The sequence below is a fragment of the Mus caroli genome, unplaced genomic scaffold (genome assembly GCF_978045245.1).
Source record: "Mus caroli unplaced genomic scaffold, Mus_caroli_1 scaffold_7, whole genome shotgun sequence".
Taxonomy (NCBI): domain Eukaryota; kingdom Metazoa; phylum Chordata; class Mammalia; order Rodentia; family Muridae; genus Mus; species Mus caroli.
In genome coordinates, this window is record NW_028227262.1 from 56,990,106 (window position 1) to 57,005,191 (window position 15,086).

Sequence of the window (15,086 nt, forward strand, 5' to 3'; positions counted from 1 at the left end):
GTCCATGTCATAGCCAGGCCTTCCAGGCACAGGGACCCACGGAGCCTGTGCCCTCTCTGCTTGGTGTGACTCTTTCATATGAGACTCAACCTCATGACCTCTCCCATGCCTGTACCGTGCTCCTAGATCTTTGGCCTGGACCACAATGCTGGTCTAGGGAACTTGCCTAGTGCCTAGACCCTACCCCCCAGCATATCCTCCGCTCCTCCCTACTCAAGGTTACCTGATGAGGAAGGCCTCTTAGGGAGTGAAAGCAGGGCAGGGACTTGAGCCTGTAAGCAATGAGAACATGGATTCATCTGAAGCTGGTCCAGGGTAGTCTGTGAGCTTAATCTGATTTCCACAGTGACTGGGCTGCCGAGAACTCCCTGAGAGCAAGGACCCTGGGTCTAAATCTCTGCTGCATTCAGCTGGGTGCACTATGCACTTGCATAGGGTGTTGATGGCCACTGGTTGGTGCCTTGTTGTCACTAACCCTCTCCCTTTCTTCTCAGTGCCCATGTATAGCTCTGGGAGAGTGGGATGGGACCAGAACGGTGTGTGGGTACAGCTGCCCCATCTGGAAAGGTCCTGGGGCTACATTAGGATCTGCCTGGTTGGCTCTGAACCCTGAGTGAAGGAGGTCTATCAATGCGCAGGTTTGGGGCCCATCTGGGGCAAGCAAGGGGCAGCTTGTCAGCTGTGACTGCAGCCCATGACCAGCTGCCCCTGCCCATCAAGCTTAGATGTGGAAGATTCTTGGCCTGACATATTCAGTCCCCATGTAATGCTTGTGGACACTGTACATGGTAGGCTGTTAGGTTCATGGTCCTAAGTCTCAGCTTCCAGAGAGAAAAGTGAGGCAGTGAGAAAGGGGGGTAGGGATCAATGCCGGGGTTCTTGGGGGGACTGTGAGCATCTGCAGAGGTGCCTAGAGGGCAATCATATGGCCAGAGAGGCCACTGCACTTTGGGACTTATGACTGGAATCCTATGCCAGTCCTGCTGAAATGCACTCCTTACAAGAGTGAAGTTTGGGAAGGTCTGTCCTCCCTTCCAGATGTGAAAACTGAGGTCCAGAGAAATAAGTCATTTGCCAAAGCCCTAGGGCACTTTAGGATCAAAGTCATGTGTCCAGGAGACTGGGGAGGGCCCTAGGATTCTCTTCTAAGAATCTAGGGTCCTCTTCTCAGAGTCTGAGTGCTGCCGTATGCCCCCGGCTGAGGGGGCCTCAGATACTGATCTTGGAGACACAGTGAAGAAAGCTTTGGCCCCTTTAAGGAGCGAGCAGGCTGCAGTGGGTGGACTATGCCCCACCAGTGGGAGGGAGCTCCTGAGCCCCTCCCCGAGAGGGTGAGGGAGGAACCTAGTGTGTGTCTGGGAGCTGTGGGCAGTGCAGAGACAGCAGACATGCTGTGTGGGCTCAGCCGGGACAGCCCTGCAGAGGCAGGTACGTGGAGAGTGCAGTCACCACACCAGCTGCACAGAGGGGCCTGCATGCTAGGAATGGGGCTGCCACTCTGGAAGTCTGGTGGGAAAGACGACATGGGATCTCTAACCAGGCAGGTACCAAGGGCTGTGTTTCTGCTCTGGAGCTGTCCTGTCACTGGAAAGCTGCCTCCCAGGACTGACCCTGGGCATAGGTTACAGGGAGTTCAGTCAGAGACCCAGGGAGGCTGCCCTTCCTGCCTCCGTGAGGGGAGTAGAGCTGTCGGTTGTTGGGAGCATGGGGCTGCCCATCAGGAGTGAACCTTCCCTGAGGCCAGGTTGGATGAAGGTTTCTGGGAGACCTGGGCTCTGGAACTTAGTAGAGGGGCGGGGCCCAGCTGCCACATTCCTAGGTGGCTGTGGTAGTATCTGGAACTGGGGAGGGAATATGGGGCAAGTATATTGTCTGTTCCTGTCTGTCTGTCTGTTTCCCTAACTTCAGCCTGCTGGGATAGCCTGACCTCCCCCAACAGTGTGGGTCACTCTGCTCTCTGTGCCTTTAAGGGTTCTACCTTCTAATGTTCTTAATACCTTCCAAGGTCTACACACCTCTCTATAGCTTCCAGAGTAGGGACCATGCACTCCAGGTCTCCTTCAGGGACACCCGTGTGACATACAGTTTGACTTGGGGAGATTGGAACTTCTGTGCTTTTCTTACCCCCAAGCGTGCTGGGCCCTCGCCCCATTCTCTTCCTGGCTTTCGGGCTTCCTCCCACAGTAGAGCCTGTGTCCTGGTGTTCTCCTGACCTGCCTCAACCCCTGGGTTCCCAGAAGGGAGTGGCTAAGCCTGAAGTCTGGTTACAGCTCCTGAGCCCAGCTCCCCAGGCCTCTGCTGAGCTCTCTGGTTTCTATTCGGTTGCTTCCTGATCCCCTCTCCACTCCAGCCCCTGAGAATGTCCTCCCTGGGTCGCAGGATCACACCTGCATCAGCGTTCCTTGATGTCGATCCCGAGGCTCCTTTATTTAAAAAAAAAAAAAAAAGAAAAGGAAAGTCCCGAAATGGAGCTTCGGGAACAGCGGGGTCTAGGTGTGCTGTATTCCTCATTTCCCTTCCCGTCCTCCATCCTGTTCCTGTTTCTCCTCCTCTTCCTCCTCCTCCTCCTCTTCCTCCTCTTCCTCCTCTTCCTCTTCCTCTTCCTCTTCCTCCTCCTCCTCCTCCTTGTTCTCCAAGCTTTGTGTCAGAGATTCTATCTCCAGTAGTCCCCTCAAAAGACTCAGGGCTCAGCATGGATTCCATGCCCATTGCTAAACCAACCATGGGGCCTCTCACTAGTCTCTCCTTAGAGCAGTGAGAGAGAGCCAACAGGTGGTCACTACATATGTATCCACACTACAGGGTTGGGGTGGAGTGGGGACTGAGGCCTGTAGAGCAGGCAGCCTGACTCTCTCTGGCCTGGATGGACCCTACCCAGGTGCCTCTTTCCTCAGATCCCTTCCTGGGACTGTCCAGACTCTCTCGTGGGAGCCTCTAGGGTATCTGTGGGATGGAAGGTAACAGGTACAATAGACCTGACTCCAATGAAAGTGCCTGAGAGTGTCCCCCACTCCTGTGCATGCATGCACGCGCGCGTGCGCACACACACACACACACACACTGCCCTCAAACTCCTGCCTGAAGGACGGGCATGTCCTCCGACTCCTGACCACAAAGATGTCTTTGTCATCAGGAGCTGCCAAGATTTAGTGAATCCCGGCCACCCAGTATTCCAGACTCAGGACAACTGAGGCAGAGTGTATGCACAGTGAGAGAGTCCCTGTTGACACCCTCCTCCCCAGGGGCTTCATCAGAGCCATTTCTAGGCCTGGGCTGTGGCCATAGGGGAACCCTCAGAGGTCATCCACTTGGAGATCAGCCAGTCGCCTGGAGCCAGGGAGGGGTGGGCTCCACCCAGGCTCAACCCCTTCCTGTTCCTGGCCTCTGGCCACTCATTATGCTTCTTTGATGGCCATTCTCCTTTACTACAGATGGGGATGGAGTTCAAAAGCTAGGTGCCTATAGAATGCTAGAAAGCCCTGTTCCTTCCACTCCTAAGTACAGTGAAGTCTTTCTGATAATGTTGGATGCAGAGGAACAAATGGGAAGAGACTTCAAGACTTCGGGAAGTGTTGGGGTGAGTCTGTACAACAGACTCATGGGCATGGCCTCCCTGACTAAGGGACATTTCATCAAGTTACTGCGCAGGGTGAGAGAAGAGATTTGTGGATATCTGGGGAGGTCTTCCAGGCAGAGAGAGGAGTGATGCTAATCATGGCTCTAAGGAGTCTTACCCTACCTAGGTTGTGGTTCCTTCATCCTCGCGTGGGCTCTTTTGTGCTCTTGATAGGTGTAGGGAACAGAGCTAGGCATGAAGGATGTGTTCCTCTTGGGTAAGGGACACCTGGTTCCATGACGATCTGCAGGGTGCCAGGCATCACTCCATCACAGAGACCCCTGTGAGACTGCTTCCCTTTCTTCTCAGTAAACAGCGGCTTGTGTGGATGCTTGCAGCAGACCGGCCAAGGACAAGCCCAGCAGGGTTACCGATTCTCATTCTCTCTCGCCACCTTGACATTTCGTGGTGAGGCTTTCTGTTTGATGTGTGACCGCCCTGCTCATACCATTGAAAATGTGCTGTGGGTCGCTTATCTATCATCCCATGCCTCTGCCCATGGAAAGCTGGCTTGCTGGAGGCCTTCTGGCTATGGAGACCAAAGCCCACATCCATAGCTCAGCCCTGTGCTGACCCAGCCCTGCAGAGAGCAGGGTTGTCCCTGTGGAAGAATGTCTCTTTGAACAGACAGGTCTAAGGATTGAGGTGTCATGCCCAGAGGGAGGGGTCATAGAGGGCTGGCCTGGATGCCCTGGGAACCAGGTTCTTGGGCTTGAATGCATCCAGGACTGGGTGTCCTTATTGTAGTCCCCTTAACTTCCATGTGCCTTGGTTTCTCCATCTATCCCATGATGGTGACAGTGGCACTTCTGACTCAGGCTTGTTGTGAAGACAGCATGGTAATGACTTTGAAGTTCTGAGAATCAGTCCTGGGGCAAAGCCATGAGGCAATACTTAAAACCCTCTCTGGGTCTCCGTTTCTCCAGCTGTGTATCAGCATGTCAAGCTGACCTGACTCCAAATTTCAGCCTTTTCTCTGCATAGCAACAGTGCCTCCCATAGCCTGGTGGGTCAAATCAAGGTTGGACAGGGATATAATGCTAAGTGGTGGCTGCTCTCCAGGAATTGTCAGTGAATCTCCACAGACCATTTGGAAAGTGAGATCCAAAGGCCTGGGAGTGGGAACCTTAATTCAGCTGTCACAGGAACACAGGGGTCCCACTAGGGAGTCTTCATCTCCAGCTTGTCTAAGTGCCTCTGGTGCAGATGACAGGCCTGAGCTGAGTTTGCAGCACCCCTCGGGCCCGTGCCCTTTCCTGGCACTCTATTTAGGCGGCACCCTGGCAAAGCAGATTGGCAAGGGACAAACTTCCTTTTCCCTTTGTGAGCTCAGTAGCTCCCTGGGGCTGCAGAGGAAGGAGATGTAGGGCGGATCAGCAAGATTTGCCTGAGAAGAAAAAGCAGAAGGACCCCCCCCTTCACACCTCTGCCTGTCTGGTTGCAGTAGCCAGGACCAGGTGTCCAGGCCTATGCCCTGGCTCCCCATGGGCCCCGGAAGTGAATTTCCCTCCAAAGCAATTTCTACAGCACCAACCGACTGAAGTAGTGCTCATAATTGGCCATTGCTGGAAGGAGACTAGAAAAATGCAGATAAAAATATCCCTGTTTTTATGCACGTTTCCAGCTGAAATTGGTGGGAAAGATGTTTTTTTTGAAAAGCCTTCATCTCTAAGCATGTAATTACCAGGTCCGAGAACATCCCCCACCTCTTAAAAAAAAATCCAAGAGGACAGGAGAATGTGAGCGTGTTCCCTGAGGGGGCTCTGGGGGCCAAAGCACGTGGAGGCATCTATAATAAAGTGGTCCCCTAATTGCTCACTGCTGTCAGTGAGGGAGACACCCTCACTTTACAGATAGAGATTAGAGGCTCAGGGCATGCAGCCAGGTGGCAGTTCTGATCATTCTTTGATTCTTGGTTTGAATGTGTCTCAGTCTCTCCTATCACAAGGTTGTTCTTGGAGGGGGGGCTGATGTCCCCCCTGAAAAAGCATCATCAGTTCATATCACCCATTCACTGTGTGTTACTCTGAATATGACTTGGGGGGAAGAGCAGTTAGACAGAAAAGCCTCCAATCCAGTAGCTCTCCTAGCCAGTACGACCTCCTAACCTCCTGACCTCCAGCAGAGGCCTCTGGGATCCACTTGAAATGTCTGGCCTTGTTCAGGTCTCTGCTTACTGCTAGCTGCCTCTGTGTGTGTCTGTATGCGTGTGCACACGCCTGGCTTTTTGTGTGGGCTCTGTAGATCTGAACTCAGGTTCTCATGCTTGTGTGGCAAGCACTTTATCCACTGAGCCATTTCCCCAGTCCCTGATGACTGATGCTGTACACAATGCCACTACCTTAGTTTGCAACCTCATCTCATCAAAACCTGGAACTACACAGCTGGCAGCCAGATACACTTGGTTCTGGATAAACTTGGTCCTCAGCTTCCTTCAAACACAGGTTCCCATACCCTTCCCACAGACACATAAACCTTGAAGCTCATCTCCCATCTCCCCTGGACAGCCCAAGAGGGAGGGAGCCTAGGTGACAGGATCTGATTTGCCTGGGATGAGACACATTTCAATTTCAGAAGTGTCCTGGTGAAACACTCGAGTCATCTGCCCACATTGCTGATGGAAAAGAGGCCGTTCTAATTTTATTAGCTGAGAAGCGTCTTGTTGGAGGTAATGAAGGACGTACGAGGGAGCAGTAATGGCAGGCATTATATTAAATGGTGTGTTGCCTGAATTGGTGATGGCTGTGAGCATGGGTCTGGGAAGGAGTGTGAACACAGAGCTGCTGGGGACCCCACTCCAGGAGCACTAAAATGCTGCTCACTGTAGCTGTTGTTTGGCTACTTACCAGCTAATTTTTTTTTTTTTTTTTTTTTGGCAAGCAGAGGGGGCCCTGGCCACTTTGCAGAGTTAATGGAGAAACCAGACAGTTTCTCATGGGTTAGACTAAAGAGAATGAAAATTTCCCAGGGTCTCAGTTGAGCTGTGGCCCTGACCCTAGCCAAGCCTTTCCTCTATCTAGGCTGAGCACAGCCCTGTTCATAGAACAGTGGTCCTCAGTGGAGGCTGATGTGGCACCCCCATGGAACACTTGACAATTCCTGGAATCATCCCTGGCTGTTCCAGGGTCAATTTTTAATGCCTGGAAATGGAGACCAGGGTGCTGTGAACCTTCATGCAATACAGAGCCCCCCCCCCAAATCGTTAGCGCTGGGGTTGATAAACTCACTGAGCCCTGACAGTAGTCCAAGTCCTGTCTTGACCCAGGCTGATCCCTTTAGAAAGACCTAACTGGGATGCAGCATGTGACCTTTGTCACCTGCAGAGGGACCATGGCTTCTGTCTGACCCTAGCCCTGAGGCTTGAGGGAGAAGAAAATGCTACCCCACAGCTGTTGAATGACAGGCACAGTCCACTTAGAAGGGTATACCTTTCTGCTCTGAGCTGGCCTTCCTTAAGGGGATGATGGAGGCATGTGCAGTATCAACTCCTGAGGGCTGGGGGAGGGGTAGGAAGCTGCAGGTGCACCTGGTACCTGCGGAGGATGCTCCCTCCTCAGACAGCACAGGGAGCCTGTCAGCTTAATGACTGTCATCCAGGGACTGAGAACAGTGAGGCTGGGAGGAGCCTGGCAAGGGAGTCGGGGATGGGAGTACAGAGTCTACCTTGAAACTGTCAGTCTGAGCCTCAGTTTCCTTATCTGTCAAATGGACCTGAAGGTCTCACCCCCCCCCCCCAGGGTCACTGTGAGCATCTAATGAGGCTACAGCCATGAGAGCAGCAAAGCCCAGAGAAGGAATGGCATGAAGCAAGGGACCTGCAGGGAGGGAGGGGCAGTGGCTTCCCCACAGAGCAGGTGACGTGGACACCCTGGCAACTTCAGGCCGTTCAGAAACACAGATGTGGGTGGGCCTGGGGAAGGATAGAGGAGGCCATCAGACAGCAGACAGGGAAAGGCACAGATGGCCCAGGCCAGTGCAGACCACTGAGCCGTTCGACCTTCTAGATTAAGCAGGTTCTGCTGGGCCAGGATTGTCCCCAGGTGTTGAAGGGAAAATGCTTCCTTGGCCTGCAATTTGCAGCAAAAGCCACAGAGCTCAGATCAGGTTCCAAAGCAGTGTCCGTTTTGCATGTCACCTGTGTGTGTTCCAGGAACCGTCAATTTTCTGTACGGCTTGTCCCGCTTCTGTGGGTCAATCAACCACACATCAAAAATATCAGGAAAAAGTTTGTCTGTATAAGCATGCGCGAGTCTTCTCTTGGTCGTCATCTTACTTAGTGTGTAACTCAGCCATCTGGCTCTAGCTGGAAGTTTGTAGCTGTGTTAATAACATACACAGTTATTTTATGAATATGAGTGGAGAATCTGCAAACCTGGGGTCCTTAGGGGTCCCAGTGAATACTGAGGGAAAACTAAGGTACCTCATCTCTAGATGCTTTTTAAATGCCCAGCACAATGTCTGTGTTTGTCAGAGCTGCTGTCCTGTGTCGCTTAGGGATTCATGGAAGGGGGTGGGGCAAGGGGAGCCTGGGCATATTCCATATAGGAGCAATTGTTTTACAAACATTTTTTTTTAAAGGTTGAATCTGCAGGTGTGGAAAGAGAGGGCCGACTGTATTCTCTTTATATTTAAACTATCAGGGGTGGGGGTCGTCTCTTTGTTTTAGGGGGTTTTGGTTGGTTGGCTGGTTTGGAATTATTATTATTATTATTACTATTATTATTATTATTGTCTCATAGGATAGGCTGGCCTTGAAGTCACTTTAGGGTTCAGGATGACCTTGAGGTCCTAACCTCTTTCTGCGCCTAGAGTGCTGGGGTTACAACCTGTGCCACCACACTGTGCTCTAATAACTCTTTTTAAAAAATCCCTCCAAGACAAATGTCTGTGCAGATGAGACATGTCCCAAGAAAGCAAGAAGACAGGAAATGAGAGAGGGGTGGTGAGGATCTGAAAAGAGAGTGGCAGGACCCGGTCTATCTACTAAGATTCCTGAGAGAGGGAGAGGCTGGGAAATACTTACTACTCCACAATGCATTGGAAGAGATTTTCTACCCAGTAAAGCTAAGGTTCACTGGCTTACACATAAGTGGAATTTATAAAGTGTAAAGCATTAACACAGACACACACACACACACATGCATGCACGCACGTGTGAGCACATGGATACACTACTGGCCAGGTCTGGTCATGAAAACCATGGTAAGTGCCTGCCTTACCAATTATGCATCTAGATCCTGGGACCGTGGCTAATAGGCCTGGGTTTCTAAACTAGATTCATAAACACTCCCCCTAGCTGTGTGACCCTGAACTTAGTTCTCCTTCTCTGAGCCTTGGCTTCCTTTCTGGATGGTTTGGGTAACATTACCCATGATAACAACATGGACCAGGACATGGGCATGGCAGACGCCCAACCTTAGATTGGCTGAGAAGCTGTCCACATGGGGATCCTTATCCAAGCCTTCTTCAGCCCAAGGAGAGCCCTTGGGACACTGTGGCAGGAAGCTGGGTATAACTGTTGCACAGCATGAGGTAGAAGCGCTCCCCCAGGGGAACAAAGATGAAAGTGGCACCTGGGCTGGTTTCTGATTCCGGTTTCTACCTTTCTCCCACAGATGATGGGCCTTACTCAAAAGGGGGGAAGGACACAGCGGGGGCCGACGGGGCTCTGGTATGCCGCCGCCAGAGCATTCCAGGTATGGTGGAACATGCTTGGCCTTGATCTCTGCCCCAAGAGTTCTAGTGACTCGTGACGTAGCAGCACTGTGTCCCTCAGTGTGGTGCCCTCCTGGTGGAGGATGATGCCACCCAGCATAAAGTGGCAGAGTGCAGACCTCCCTGTTCTAGGCTCCCCAGTCTTGTCCCCAGAATGGACACTTCCCTGCTCATCCTCCTGTCTGCCCACAGAGGAGTTCCGGGGCATCACCATGGTGGAGTTGATCAAACGTGAGGGCAGCACTCTGGGCCTGACCATCTCCGGAGGGACAGACAAGGACGGGAAGCCCAGAGTCTCCAACCTGAGACCCGGGGGCCTGGCAGCCAGGTAAGACATGTGGGGTAGTAGATGGGCATCGGGAGGGGACAGATAAGTGTGGGGAGCTTGATGTCTGCCACAGGGCATCCTCTAACAAATGCTGATTCAAGACCCAGCCTCTTTTCCTTCTCCTCCCCTGTGGCCGCAGTACCCCACCCAGGCAAGACCATGTACCCTTCCATGTCATTCCCTCTGTCCCCAGGACACCCTCCTGGCAGACTCTCTATTCATTCCCTCCACATGCAACACAGAAGCCACTCCCTCCAGAAAGCCCTCCAGGGCTTCCAACTAAGGTAGTGCTCTGTACACACTGTCCTGGATGTTCCCCTTAGACAACAAGGGCTGAAAGTTGGTCTAAGTGTCCAGATGAACTGATCAGAAGGGCTCCAGAGGGAAGAACACAAGAGAAGAGCAATGGGCAGGCCACCATTGGGTTTGTGCAGGATGGTCAGTGATGTCACCATGATGTTGTCACCAGGCTAGCACAGTGGGACAGGCTGGGGAGTTCTGGATGTCATAGTCAGGCATGGTTGGACAGGTGCTATCTTATCCCTTGCTGTGTGGCCTTGCACAAGGGAAGGACCACTCTGAGTCCCAGCTCTCTGAGTGTCCTGGGAGAGGGTTGTGTGAATGTTGGTACCAGAGGCCAGCGCTGACCCAACTTGGGCTCTGGGTCTCTTGCTTTAGGAGTGATCTACTGAATGTGGGCGACTACATCCGCTCAGTGAACGGGATCCATCTGACCCGCCTCCGACACGACGAGATCATCACACTGCTGAAGAATGTGGGCGAGCGCGTGGTGCTGGAGGTGGAGTATGAGCTGCCCCCGCCCGGTGGGTGCCCTTGGACGGGGAACTCTGACCACTGCCTCAGGCGTGGGGGGACAGAGATGCCTCCCTGCCCGGGGCCTGGGATGGGGTTGGGGACTCACCTAGACAGGGTGGGTGATATCTGGAGGCTGGCCACATATGGTAGAGCATGGTAGACACAGTATGTTGTCAAAAGGTAGTGGTGGGACCCTGTTCATAACCTGTCATCTTGTGTAGCTGGATAGAAAGGGGTCTAGAGACACAGGCTGAGTAACTTGTTTCTTGACCCATTGCTCCCAACCCCACTGCCCTTCACTGAGCACAGTGGACTAGGATTTCTCCTAGTTCTGAATTTTCAAAGTTGGTCTAAAGACTTCATTAGAGTGACTGGAAGCAAGCTTGGTCTATCCCTGAGTCTCTCTGTATCCCGTGCTCTGCTGTGGCCCTCTCCCCTGCCTGTGGTGGTCTGGGTTGAGTAGAGATGAGGACCTTCCAGTGCCGTCTCCTCTGCCTATATAAAGTAGAGAGAGGTCAGTCGTCGCTGTGACTCTGGCTGGTCACTTGGTTCTCCTGGAGTGAGCCTTGGGCACATCTACCAGCAGCACAGAGATGTGGCAGAGAGACTCAAAGGAGGCCTCCATTTCCCTACAGCTCCCGAAAACAACCCGAGGATCATTTCCAAGACGGTGGATGTCTCCCTCTACAAGGAAGGCAACAGCTTTGGTTTTGTCCTCAGAGGTCAGTGTGACAGCTCTCCTTGGAGTTGAGGTGACCAGAATGAGGTCATTGAGGATCCATGTGTGTTCTGCATCACATTGGTGAATGTGACCTAGATTTTGATTAGGACTTTCTCAGAGTATATATTCATCTTCATGTCTCTCTGTGTGCTCATACATGCACATGCATGTGTATTACGACATGGTGTGTGTGTGTGTGTGTGTGTAGGGGTCAGAGGACAACGGATAGGAGTCAGTTCTCTCATTTCACTGGGTGGGTTCAGTGTAACAAACTCAGGCCATGAGGCTGGGCAACAAGGATCTTTGCCTGCTGAACCATATCTCACCAGCCCTTGCTTAGCCCTTTAAAGAACACAGGACCACTTAGTCAGACATCAAATGGACAGTTGTGAGGAGCAACGAGGCACGCATGGCTGACGAGAGAACACACAGAGATGATGGATAGCTACAGCAGATGCATGACAAAGTTTGAGTTACCTAGTCATCTGGGCAAAAAGGAAAAGAAGATGAGATCTCAGGAGGAGAGGCTGGCTGTGTGATGTGACCAAAAGAGGATTTGCATTGTGTTTCCTGTCCCTTGTCCCACCTGTGCAGAAGGAGGCTGCCTAGGCTGGTGTTAAGGCCTTAGCTTGCCAGGAGAACCATAGGTAAGTGACCTCTGCTCCCTGTTGAATTCTGTCCAGGAGGTGCCCATGAGGACCTGCACAAATCCCGCCCATTGGTCCTGACTTACGTGAGACCTGGTGGCCCAGCGGACAGGTGAGTTTGCCTGAGACAGAAGCATCTATGTCCCTGGCCACTTGACAGGTGGAAGCCGTGTGAACACTGCATGGGTATCTGAGGCCCTGAATCTTCACATGGCTTCCCACATGGGAGGTTGAGGCCAGGAGGGGACAACATGCCCTCAGAGAACTGATGGAAGTGGCTAGGCGAGGCCTCAGCTTGAATCTTCCCAGCATCTTCCTGACTTAGCCTGGGCCAAAGGTGCTCTGGCTCTGTGACTGGCCATCTCTGGCTGGGACTGTCTGTGGAAACTCTCATGTCCCAACATGTCCCAGCTGGGCCAGGAGGACAGGGTGTGGGAAAGGAATATGTCCAGGCCCTACTTCTGTCTCCTGACCCCTCACCCTTGTTCTCTGAGCAGGAGACTCACTCCTAACCATTTTAAGAGAAGCCTGGACCAGGCTTGTTGTAGATCTAAATTTGGTCTTGGTCTGGGGCCCTGCATGAGTCGCTATTCATAGAACCTCCTGGAATAGCTTTGGCACCTGTCAGGGGCGACATTCCAGGGCAGGGGTTGGGCCCAGACTGGAGCACTGCTGAGTTCTTTCCCAAGCTCATCTGTCACTAGTCCAGAGTCACTATCAGAAAATTGGGTTGGGGACAATGGGAAGGGATTCTACAATGAGCAGACCACCCCTTCTCTGATGCTGTGTGTCCCCAGCCAGGCCGACACCCTATCTGGGCTGTGATGTGAGTGGCCTTGAAGAACACACCCAGCTCAGATATGCTGTAGGTAGAGGGCATCAGAGTTGGCCCGAGAGACCTTTTACTTACACTCTGTCTGTTCACCCCTAACTCATTTTGTGTGTTCCATCCCTGATTGGGCTTTCATCTCCTTTACAGGGAGGGATCCTTAAAGGTGGGCGACAGGCTTCTCAGCATAGATGGGATCCCACTGCATGGGGCCAGCCATGCTACTGCAATAGCCACCCTGCAACAGTGTAGCCATGAGGCCCTTTTCCAAGTGGAGTATGATGTGGCCACCCCAGGTATGTTCAGGTCCAAGGGTAAGGGCTGGGGTAAGAAGAGGTCCCAGATCCTCACTACTATAAAGGCTGTGTGATCTTAGGCCAGTGCTTTAGCCTCTCTGGGCCTCTTGACAGTATCAGGCCTCTCTGATATCACTAGGGGTCAGGCAGGGACAATACAGGTGAAGTGTCTGGTTGTAGAGGGGAAATGTCAATTAGTACACTCCTGTGTATGTACACACACACACACACACACACACACACACACACACACGAGCAATCACGTAGGATCTACCTAGAGTATGAAGTGGAGTGGCAAAGCTTTAGCCAGGATGAATTGTAAGTGCAAATGCCCTGGGGCAGGAGATTTTGGCCCAAGAGTGAGGGGCAGCCTGACTGCTACAGATGGCTGAATGGGAAGGAGCCAGGACCAAAGGGGTGAAGGTAGAAGCCAGGGGCTGAGGAAGTGACTAGCTGCCTCAGGGAGAGCTGATGTGAGACCAGGATGCTTGGGGTGGAGGTAAGGAATGTTTCTGCAGTACAATGGAGGCCTGGCCTGACTTGCTGATGGCTGGATAGACCGCCTTCCCTCCGAGGCATCATCTCCTTCCTGAGCAGTAAGGGCTAAAGGACAGCAGAGTTAGGCCAGGCAGGACAGCAAGCACCTTTACTTTCCACGAATCTTTATATTTTCCCTCCCCATCATTCCAGACACAGTGGCCAATGCTTCAGGCCCCTTGGTGGTAGAAATAGCCAAGACCCCAGGAACTGCCCTGGGGATCTCTCTCACCACTGGCTCCCACCGGAACAAGCCAGCTATCACTATCGACCGTATCAAGCCAGCTAGCGTGGTGGACAGGTGAGGTGAAGCAGGGCTATGCAGGGCAGAGGCAACATGTGTCTCTGTCCTCTAGACCAGCCTCTCTGTCCCCCTGTCCCCCAGGAGTGGTGCGCTGCATGCTGGAGACCACATCCTTGCCATCGATGGCACCAGCACAGAACACTGCTCACTGGTCGAGGCTACTAAGCTCCTGGCCAGTGTGACTGAGAAAGTTCGACTGGAGATCTTGCCTGCGCCCCAGAGTCGTCGGCCCCTGAAGCCCCCAGAGGCAGGTAGGCACCTTGGCAAATCTCAAGACCCAAACCTGGGAGGGATGGAACAGGGCACCAGAGTTCCAGGACAAAGCCTTAAGCAGGCACACTTGGCAGGGAAACTGAGGCTGCAGAGGCTGTGGGAAGGACTGTGGGAGCCAGATGCTGGGATTTGTTCATTTAGTCTCTGCTAAGGGCCTGGCTCTGCTGGAAGCCTTTGGGATTCTTTCTCAGCCTCCCTACAACTTGAGGAGGCAGCCACTCTCCAGGGCCCATTTAACAGAACCAACAATAGAGACCAGAGCCAGGAATGGGGGTAGCCAATCACTAGGGCCCCATGTGGTTCCATGCTGCCACAGAAGTTTAGGGGCCTTGTGGGTACCATATGCCTGCTGTGCCCCTGAAGTTTTGACAGGGGGCTTTTGTGGGTAGCACTCAGCCAGGAACCTCTTGAGTTCAGAGCCAGTTCCCTGAGGGGACTGGCCTTCCTGGTTGGCAATGCAGCTGGGGCCTGGTCACAGCTTGGCACAGGGTGGGTAGCAGTGCCTATGAGCAGAGCCCATGTTCTGTGCCTTGCTGGCTTGGACAGTGCAAGGATCTTGGGTCTCACCATTGGCTTGTGGGGACTATAGTCATCTGGACAGTCCCAGACACCCAGGCCACTTTCCTCTTCCCACTGCCACAGTGAGAATACAGAGGAGTGAGCAGCTGCACCGCTGGGACCCCTGTGCCCCTTCTTGCCACAGCCCAAGGCCAAGCCACTGCAGGGCACCCACCTGGGCAGCTGGAGGCCAGGACCAGAGCCGATGTAATGTATCTGCTGCTGCAGCAATGCTGCTGTCCTAAAACCCCTTCCTGGTGGGCGGTGTTGGTACATGGGGTGGAAACCAACACAGGAGCAAGAGGGGATGCCCTGCATCACTTAGTTCATCCCTAGCGGTCTGTGGAAATCTTGGTCAGTGAGGCTCAGGGGGTAGAGGTGGGGGTGGAGACCTGTGTGAGGTCACACAGTCAAGGACTTAGGTGAAGGGGAGAAGGCATGCCTGT

At 53.0% G+C, this 15,086-nt stretch overlaps 1 protein-coding gene across 1 annotated transcript in view; it reads left to right on the top strand.

Annotated features, from left to right (window-relative positions):
- Positions 1-1,286: 1,286 nt before the first annotated feature.
- Grip2 (glutamate receptor interacting protein 2) overlaps positions 1,287-15,086 on the top strand; it is a 33,949-nt gene continuing 20,149 nt past the window's right edge. Inside the window, exons 1-10 of the mRNA XM_085840283.1 lie at positions 1,287-1,428; positions 9,232-9,312; positions 9,524-9,659; positions 10,338-10,483; positions 11,111-11,197; positions 11,880-11,955; positions 12,823-12,968; positions 13,659-13,806; positions 13,891-14,060; positions 14,725-14,847. Of these exons, the coding sequence (XP_085696409.1) occupies positions 1,287-1,428; positions 9,232-9,312; positions 9,524-9,659; positions 10,338-10,483; positions 11,111-11,197; positions 11,880-11,955; positions 12,823-12,968; positions 13,659-13,806; positions 13,891-14,060; positions 14,725-14,847 (1,255 nt within the window). The remainder of the gene's footprint in view (positions 1,429-9,231; positions 9,313-9,523; positions 9,660-10,337; positions 10,484-11,110; positions 11,198-11,879; positions 11,956-12,822; positions 12,969-13,658; positions 13,807-13,890; positions 14,061-14,724; positions 14,848-15,086) is intronic.